The 10289-nt window shown below is 40.9% G+C and overlaps 1 protein-coding gene across 4 annotated transcripts in view; it reads left to right on the top strand.

Moving 5' to 3' along the window:
• Positions 1-5324: 5324 nt before the first annotated feature.
• The window catches only part of eva1c (eva-1 homolog C (C. elegans)), a 124374-nt gene continuing 119409 nt past the window's right edge, over positions 5325-10289 (top strand). For 2 of the 4 annotated variants that reach the window (XM_048603271.1, XM_048603268.1), the window contains exons 1-2: positions 5796-6983; positions 7783-7993. In XM_048603271.1, coding sequence (XP_048459228.1) covers positions 7885-7993 — 109 coding nt within the window. In that variant the 5' untranslated portion in view covers positions 5796-6983; positions 7783-7884. The other 2 variants (XM_048603269.1, XM_048603270.1) reach the window with 2 other exon arrangements.

The raw sequence follows: 10289 nt of genomic DNA, 5'->3' as shown, positions 1-10289 counted from the left end.
GCCAGGCAGCATCTGGAAGAAAGGAGAAGTCAACGTTTCGGGTATTACCCTTCTTCAGTTCTCTTTAGTCCTGAAGAACGGTAATACCCGAAATGTTGACTTCTCCTTTCCTCTAGATGCTGCCTGGCTTGCTGTGTACTCCCAGCCTCCTGTTTGTCTACCTTGGATTCCGGCATCTGCAGTTTTTTTTAACTCTAACAGCTGTAACTTTATGATGGACCTGGGCTTTCCACATTCTACAGTCAATCAGGATAATCCTCAAGCCCCTCTTGAAGATTAGCCAGCGGTGATGCGGCCACATGTTGCCCAGGAGCAAGGGGAATGGTTCATATGTGACCATCCAAGTCAGACCATCATCCATATAGTAAAGTTCTGAAGGCGAGTCCTACTGAACTCGAAACACTTAACAGTGTTTCTCTCTCCACTGATGCTGCCTGACGTACTGAGTTTTTCAAATACTTTCTGTTTTACTTTCAGATTTCCAGCATCCACAGAATTTTACTTCTGTCCATTTACTGAACTTCTGCCCTGAGTGATTCATTCCTGCATCACAACCATTCATACTGCGTCAGGTGGAACTGTTGAATGAACTGTTGACCTCCACAATGAATATAACTGCAACTCCTTAAGGAAACTGAAAGCCATCTTGCATTTCCTCCTACCTTCCTCGGACCACAGCACCAGCGTTGAACATCAAACTATCGTTTCCCAAATTATCATCAACTTCATCTCCTCTGGAGATTTTATTCCAATTGCCCCTCATTGGATTTATTCCACACTGTCTCTTCTACCTCCTTTCCAAGAACAACAAATAGGATTAGCCAGTAGATACATTATTATAGCCTGTTCTTGCTCCACAAAACCTATTTCTTTCTCTTTTAACATTTTTTGATTTTTCCAGTCTTTTCCAATCGCTGATTAGCGATTCTTCAGATACCCTCTGCAATATTACGATTACCAACTCCAGCTTTAACTGTATCATCTTTACTATTGGATGTCTAGTCCCTGTAGATCTCCAGTCCCACCAGGATGGGCAGTAGGTGTTATGCTTCTTCCTTGAATAAAGATCCAACCAGTGCTAGGATCAACACCTTGTCTACTTGGCAAAGTTTGTTCTCATATTGGACAACTTCTCCGTTCAATTTCTCCAAATAAAACTTATTGCTGCTGGAAATCATATGGTCCTAACTATACTTGCCTTTCACGGGATATGTGGAACATTCTTCGTTCCAATCCTGCTCAGATCTACTCTCCAATATCCTTTTCAGCCAGACTGATGACTGAACTGCAGCAAACCCAAACTGGAACATTTCAACAAATTTATTTCAAGTTTCCAAACCTCTGTCACCTTCAAATGTTGTAATGGTTTGGTTGTGTATCCTTAACCAATATTAGTTGTGATTTGTACACTGTATTTCATTCACCTTCATTCTATCATTAAATTTTATCATTAAACCAGGGATCTCACATTGATATGGGGGTAATAAATTGCGGTTGTGGCATTTTTGCATCATGAAATTGAACAAATGGAAGTGACTGTTTATAGAGTTCTTGTTCTGTTGGACTTTCTAGTTTGATGATAATTTCCATATTTTCTGATGAACTCTCACCAGCCACGTGGCTTGATCTAGGGGCTTGAATTCCCACGGTTGCGATTTGAATTAAGGTAGCTGTCGCAGTTAGTAGCTCAGCAGAGTTAGCAATCCAAATCTGGTAAGATGACAAACACAAATCTCTTATAGGTGCCAATACATGAAACTGAGAAATGACTGCACAATTCAGTGCTGTTGCAACAATGATAATGTTAATAGAGTTGGCCTATCTGGGTCTCTAAAGTACTATCAAGAGAGAATAGATGTGTACAATTCCTGGTAGGATGATACTGTTAAAACCACTTTTAAATAAAAGATTTTAGGCTACAAGGGAAGATTATAATATTACTCATCCCTTATTACAACAACAACTTGCAATTTTATAGCATCTTTATTCTAAAAAATATTGATGCATTTTAAAGAGGCAAAATCATAAATAAATAGATGCTAAGCCAAAAAGAGATATTAGCATTGGTGGTCAAAAGCTTATTCAAAGAAATAGGAAAGGACGGTACAGGTGGATGAATAAGGTAAATAGGCAGAGAATTCAAGAAAGTGGACCATTAAATGGGATTGTGAACAGAGGAAAGCTAAGTCAAGTAAATACATTCTGAAGGCTGGATTTGAGTGTGGAACGGGGTTGTTAAATGAAGGGAGTTACAGAGATGTATATAAAAAACGTATTTCAATAGTGAACTCTGGATGTTAGCCAGATCAACAGACAGATAGATAGATGGATTGAAAGATAGACAGTTAGATAGGTAGGTAGATAAATAGATGGATAGAAAGATAGATAGACATGAAGCCAGATATGTAAAATATATTAATTAAAGCTACATTCAAAATTTTCAAATCTCTGGCCCTTAGTTTTAACTTGTAATCCTTTGGTATGAATTTAAATCCAGCAAAAAGATTGTTCAAATAATTATGTGTTATGCCAATTGTAAAGCTAACTAGATTAAAGGGTGGAAAATCAGTGATGTGGTAGTAATGTTATCGGATTAGTAATCCAGGGAGTCAAGCTAATGCTTTTATGATGGGGCTTGACTCTCGCCATGGCAAATTTGAAATCAAAGGCTCTTGTAGTGCGTCAGTGGTGTTTCCACTTCTGGACCAAAAGATTGGTTTTGCAATTGCTCTGCAGGTACCTCATAACATGTTCAAGCAGTTTAACTACAAATGCTTTAGTGCTCTTGTGGAATAGTGGTACTGTTCTCTATCTTTCGTAAGGTCTAGGTTCAAATCCCACTGTTCCCCAGGCATGTGTCATAACATGTCTAAACACGTGGACTCAAAGGCTATGCCTTTTGGCTAATTGCATTTTAGTGGCAATGTCACTGGATAATAATCCAATGGTCTAGCTAATACTATGTGTAAATGGTTCAAATCCCACAACAATAGCTGGTAGAATTGAAAACAAAAAAATTAGTTCAAGTCCCACCTATGCCAGAGGTATAATATAGTATTACTGAACAGGTTGTTAAAAAATGTACAAACCAGATTAAAGGCATAATTTATTCTCCAGTAAGATTCTTTAAGGCTCCTGTAAGGCAATTACAATGATTCAGGCAAACTCACCTGACAACCTGATTGAAAATATCACAGCATACATCAATAGTTGAAGTAGGGTAAAATTGTTAACTTTCATGTTTGGGTAATATGACAAAATTTTCCCCATAAAGCAGGCTGTTTTCAGTTCACAATAGAATAGTTCATATAGATTCCACAGAAAAAGGGCCCTATTGGGTACATTAGCTTTTGTGATACATACTTTTATGTTGTTGACTGCAATACTGTGTATTGTGAAGAAGTATTCATTCGAATAACATCAAAATTGTAGTGCCTTGCACTGCATTGTTGTAGTCAAGACTAATTCACCTGAAGCTTCATGAAATATAATAATAGAACATTATATTTTGGATTCAAAGGATGCGTCATAGTTACTCTTGGTTACGGTCGGTTCTGCTATAACGCATGTTCCGACAGCGTGAATTGGCTATAAAGCAACTGACGAACAGAGGAACGCTATTTCTAACATGCAAACTTGTGTTGGCTATAATGCAATTCCATTAGTGCACAGAAGAGTATGCACCGGCATCACATAATCATTTTGCATACTTTGTCGTGAAGTGTTTCCTGTGAGAGGTACAGTAATCCGTGATTTTGGGGTTTTTTTTTGGAAGAGCTTTAACATCAAGAATGCAATTGACATTATTGTGGAGGCCTGGAGGTCTATAGCGCGATTTTCTATAATGTGATGGTGCAGAACACAACTATCACTTTATAGCCGAACCGACTGTATTACCATTAAAAATAAAAGATGGCATGCTATTTAATGGCAGTAAAAATACAGAACACAAGGGGGCGAGCAGTTACTTGATGTTTGGAAGAAATGTAATACAAATACTTGATACAGTGCCACAGCACAGACCTGTGAACAAAGTTACAGCTCATAGAAGAAAGGGACAGTAGCAACATGGGTACAAAATTGGCTGTGCGACAGGAAACAGAGAGTAGTGGTTAATGGAAATTTTTTGAACTGGAGGAAGATTTGTATGGATGTTCCAGGGGATCAGTGCTGAGACCTTGCTTATACTGATATATGTTAATGATCTTGATCTTGGTATACTTAGGACAATTTCAAAATTTGTGAATAGCACAAAATGTAACCGTGAAGAGGATGGTGTAGACCTTCAAAGGGCCCTAGATATGTTTGAGAATTTAGATGGGTACCAGATGAAGTTCAAGATGGAGAAATGTGAAGTGATTCATTTTGTTATGAAGAATGCAGAGATTCAAAATGTGCAGCTATAAAGGGGGTGCAGGAGCGGAGGGATCCAAGTGTATGTGTGCATAAATCATCAAAGTTGACGGGACAGGTTGACAGAACAGCTTAAACAATATACAGTATCCTCAGCTTTATTATTAGGGGCATACAGTACAAGGGCAAGGAGGTTATATTGAAATTGTATAAGATACCAGTTTTACCTTTGCTGGAGCATTTTGTCCAGTTCAGGGCATAGTACGTTAGAAAGGCTGAGAAGGCATAGGGAGAGTGCCAAAAAAAGTATAGTTTCAGGGATGAAGAACTCTAGTTGGGATAGGTTCAAGAGATTGGGACTATTTTCTTTGAAAAAAGAAATGTTGAAAAGTGATTAGATACAAGTGTGCAAAATAATAAGTGGACAGAATAGATAGAGAGAAACTGTCCCCACTCATGAAAGGATTGAGCCAGAGGGCACAAATTCAAACTAACTAACAGAAGAGGCAAAAGTAAAACGAGAAAGCAATTTTTTTTTCACAGAAACTGTCCTTACCATCAGGAATGCACTGCTTGAGAGGGTGATGGAGGCGGCCCAAAGGGAATTAGACTTTTCACTGAAAAGGAAGAATGTGCAAGTTTGGGGGAATGGAGAATTGGGGGGAAGAGGAGGAGGAATGGGACGAAGGAAATTTCCCACTGGTTAGAGCAGAGGCGATGGGTCGAATGGCCTCCTTCCGCGCTGTAGCAATCCTGTGATTCTGAGATTTGGTATTTTTCAGTCAATTCGGATTCAAGTTCCACCAGGGAGCGCGCTGCACTACAATGGAATTTCTTTACAGAATGTACAGTAACAGTAACAGTTAATATTATATTTACTTTAAAACCTGAAACATGTTACACCAGTCAATGTGCACCCGTGCGCACGGGGTCGGGCAGAAATCCGGGGAATACCTGTTTTTGAATGCATTTGTCATAGAGGAAGCTGCATTGAAAACATTTTTAAAAGGTCAGCGCTTACATCCAAGCGTAGAAGGTGCAGTGAAAGCCGAGTACTCTGCACTTTAAAGCAACTGAGCTCAGAAACAAAGCAACCCAGTAGACGTCACAGGTGCGTCGTTTTCCTTGTTGATGTGGGGAATTAGTCAAAGAAATAGGAACTAACTTTGCCTTTTGCCATCTTTCTTGCCTTGGCACCGCGTTTTATCTGCTGCGTGCTATGTTTTCAGGTACCTAGCAGTCCTATAGCTTTGTGTGACAAGCGGTTACGATATAGCACTGTTGGAATGTATATGATCTATCTAGTGCACATTAACCTGTCATATATAAGACTCTAAACGACGTTCTTAGATAACGCTCATGCCTTTGATCCACAAGGGGTTGGGAGAGGAAAAGTTTGAAGCCTCCATTTATTTCGGGTTGGAGAGGGGAACAGGATTTACAACTCGTTCCGCCCACACTTCGTGACGCTTCATGTTGTCAATTCAACTACCAAAACACTGGCGGCTGTAAACTTTATTTTCACCTAAAGATCAGAAAGTCAATCGAACGCGTTTTTTTTCATGTAGACATGCGATTGGCGAGCGCGGTGCGGGGAGACAGATGGAGTGGGAAAGAGAATCGGTGTGACCTTCTGATTTGGGGGTGACATGGGGCGGTTTATCGCGTGTGGCCGCCGATTTGAAGAGCATCTGAGTTTGAGTCGGAATAGAGTGGGGTCAGAGAGGTAGGCAAACTGGGGAGGGCCAGGAGGCTGAGAGACACACTGCCCAGCAATGGGGACGGGACAGAAGCTAAGCAGTTTCAGAGCCATGTAAGGCCGACTCCTCCCGGATTCATCCACTTGGGAAAAACCAGGGTCACCGGGAGGAGGAGCAGGGTGGATAAATGATGGAAAAACTCGCAGTATTGGAGAATAGCCCTCAAACTGGGAATAGATGACACAGCTCCTCCGGTACAAGGACCTAAGGGGGATTTTCATCACGAGGGGGCAAGATACAACTGAAGACTTTTCTACATCCAAGAGATTTTAAACATTATCTCAGCAACTAATACACTTAATTTTCCCGACCTCAGTCATTTAACAAAAGCAGGCGGAATACCTGAATTGCGTGATGTGGAGCTGCTTTTAAAAGAAAATAATTTGACATTTGCACGCTTAATTTTGAAGAAGCCGTCCTTGGTAAGTTAGGGATGACAGTCTAGCGGAGAGCTCCGGATACAGTTTGGCGAAGACACAGCCAACACTTACTTGGGTGTGGAGCGTTTACTGGAACTGCAAGTTTACAAGTCAACGCTAACTCCAACTGAACTGGAAATTTAAACCAATTCAGGACGGCACTGCCAAGAAACATTGGCGAATGAACGGGAGGCGAAGAGGAAAACAGTTCGCTTCGCAGCGCAGTTTTTGGATGTGTGCTGGCAGTGGGAACACGCGGGGACAGAGAGCGCCTGCATTATACACCAGGAGACATCCGCACTAACAGTTAGAGAATCAGGATTCATCCAGAACTGGAGGCAAAACAGCTCAGTCAAACTGGTGGTAATTTAACGCGGAAACCAGGAGTATTGGCTCACAGCCAGAACTGGGCGCGTCGGCTTCAATGAATCTTACCTTCGCACCCATTCAGGTATTGGGTTCTGTCCTGTTTCTTGCTTCCTCAGGTGGGGTTTCTATACTGTCCTCATACACCTCAGGTGGGGTTTCTATACTGTCTCCCTGTCCCTCAGGTGGGGTTTCTATACTGTCCTCATACACCTCAGGTGGGGTTTCCATACTGTCCCCCTGTCCCTCAGGTGGGGTTTCTATACTGTCCCCCGTCTGTCAGGTGGGGTTTCGTTACTGTCCCCCGTCTGTCAGGTGGGGTTTCTATACTCTCTTCATACCCATCAGGTGGGATTTCTATACTGTCCTCGTAAGAATCAGATGGTTCTATACTCTCTTCATTACCCATCAGGTGGGGTTTCTATACTGTCCCCTGTCCCTCAGGTGGGGTTTGTATACTGTCCTCTCATGCTTCAGATGAGGTTTCTATTTCTGTAGTGTCCCCATGTCTCTCAGGTGGGGTTTCTGTACTGTCCTCATTCCCTTCAGGTGGGGTTTCTAAGCTGTCCTAATGTTCCATACATGCGGTTTCTTTACTGTCTTTGTGCCCCTCAGGTGGGGTTCCATTCTGTGGTTATGGTCCTTGGTTGTGACTGACCTGGAATTCCTCAGTTTGAGGTCTATAGTTTCTACATATTGCTCAGATGGGTGTCTATACTGTCCTTATACTCTCACGTGGCTGTCTGTGCTGTCCTCATAAATCTTTGGTGTTGCGCTGTGCACTTGTCTCCGTGTTTATCACACACCTCAGGTAAATGTATTTGTGAAGTTTTGTGGTGCATTATTTACTTGGGGCAACTTGGTGACAACTCCTCTTTTTCCAGCTTTCCAGGCCTGTGATTTACACACTTGAGAAGGACGTCACTTGGAGATGCGTGGTCAGGGAAAGATTTAAAAAGATGTGAACTGCTGGTTGCCAATACACAATGCACCTGCTCGATGGATGTCATAGGAGACAGATACCAGTGCTTCTCAGCATGATCTATCTTATACTTGGTTCGACCAAAGAGATGGGTGCTTCAGGTATTTTTTCAGGTAAGAGAACATTTTATTAAAAAAAATCTTTACCAAGTAGTCAATAGACAATTACCTCAAAGCAATCAAAAATAGTAAGAACTGCCGATGCTGGAGTCTGAGATAACACAGTCTGGAGCTGGAGGACCTTTCTGAAGGAGGGTCCCGACCCGAAACGTCAGCTTTCCTGCTCCAGCTCCTCTGATGCTGCTTGACCTACTGTGTTCCTCCAGCTCCACGCTGTGTTACTTCAAAGCAATAATGTGATCAAGATAAGTGTTTGTAAATATCTGTTTAGTTTAATTTAATATTTTATTGTCATGTATGGTCAAGTAATTTACTGGTTACTATTGTCCGTGTGAGGATTATGAAATGACATTGTGCATCCTGCGTTGACTGCATTTAATACTCTTCTGTGGAATAAACTGCATTAAGTTGAAAGCTGAACTTGAAATTTTATCCTGAAACATGCAGATTGAGAAGGAATGTGAGGGAGAGGAGCCTCAAATCTTCCTACTGCAAATTGAATTTTGAGTTTGTCATTACCAATAAACTCAAAGATGGTAGGAGAGCCATGGGGGATGTTCATCATTGTTGTGTTCCTTTTAATGTCAGCTTTAAATAATATATACTGTAATCAAGTTTCCAGTCTCTTCATTTAGTTGTCAGTGGTTTGTTATTTAAACACGGACATTTAAAATGTTTACTTGTGAAAAGAAATAAATAGAGAAATAATTATAAGTATTTGTCTTTTGCATTAAATAAATGGTAAAGGTAATGTTGACATTGTAAATACTCTTATGCTAGCTATGCCAACTGTTAAGCATACCAGTACAATGGAATTTGCCTCAGTAGACTGCTGCTTTGTTCCTTAGTAGTGAGAAATTTTTCATAGCAAATTTATATAATCTCTTTATTTATAAAATTCACTTTGTTTAAATATACCAATGTTTTCCTTTGGACAGCATGTAACTAGCAAATGACCAAAGGTCAATCTACTTCCAAGCCTTCACTTTTTTTTCATGGGATGTGGGCATTGCTGATTAAGTCAAATGTATTATTCATTCCTAACTGTCCTTGAGCTGTCTTCCTGAACTGCAGCAGTCCATTAGGTATAGATACTGTCCTTTTTGGCAGAGGATTCCAATCTCTGACATATAAAAGTAATGTAACAATGATTATTTCCCAAGTCAGGATGGTGCGTAACTTGGTGGGATACTTATGGTGGTGTTCCTATGCTTCTGCAGCCTTTGTCGTTCTATGTGATAGAAGTTTTGGAAGGTGCTGTCAAGGGAGCCTTGGCGAGTTGCTGCAATGCATCTTGTAGGTGATCATTTGTGCCAAGGGGTTGGGGGAATGCAGGATGGAGAATAAGGAATCAATCCTGTATTGAGCCAACCCCAACTATGGTGTAAACAGAAATTCTGGCGTTTTGTGTTCAGCATGAGGCTATTTATAAATAAGCAAAGTTAGAAGTGAGGTTGTTGACTTGCTCGCTGGCTTATTCTTCTTCAGACGTTTCATCACCATGCTAGGTGACATCATCAGTGGAGCCTCCCATGAAGCGAGGTTATTCTACTCCGCTTGGAATTTATATTGTTTGGTCCATTATGGTGATAGTGTCATTTCCGGTTTTGATCTGTGTGGGTTTGTAAAACCGGAAATGACACTATCACCATAACGGACCAGACAGTATAAATTCCAAGTGGAGTAGAACAACATCGCTTCATCGGAGGCCCCACTGATATGTCACCTAGCATGGTGACGAAACATCTGAACGAGAACAAGCCAGCTCAGCGAGCAAGTCAACAACCTCACCTACAACCCGAGCTACAGATCTTTGCCAAAACTTTGAAAGTTAGAAGTGTCCAATTTATTTTACATGCACCTTGCAGTTGCTACACTGTTGATGGATAGATAAATATTTAAGGTGATGGATGAGGCATTGATCAAGTAGGCTGGTTTATCCTGAATTGTCTTGTAGCTCTTGCATTTTGTGGGAGCTCTCTTATCTACCAAATGAAGACTATTATATTAAAATCTAGACTTGGGCTTTGTAGATGGTGAACAGACTTTGGGGGCAGGAGAGTGTGTGGTCAGGAAATGAGTCAGAATTCCAGCCTTTTTAATTCCAAAAAAAGAATTTCCAGCCTTGGACTTGCTCTTTAAACACAGTATGTCATCCTAACCAATGCTAAAGCAACAATTTTATGACTGGATTACTTTCAGGTTAATGCAAAACAATTTTGAGTGTGCCTCTGCACAAGAGCAGTACTGTAACTCAAGAAGGGCATAGTATTGAAGCCAAGAGTCGTAA

Source organism: Rhincodon typus, chromosome 11 (genome assembly GCF_021869965.1).
Source record: "Rhincodon typus isolate 14 chromosome 11, sRhiTyp1.1, whole genome shotgun sequence".
Taxonomy (NCBI): domain Eukaryota; kingdom Metazoa; phylum Chordata; class Chondrichthyes; order Orectolobiformes; family Rhincodontidae; genus Rhincodon; species Rhincodon typus.
Note: the sequence above shows the minus strand (reverse complement) of the source record. Positions and strands in the feature narration are given on the sequence as shown.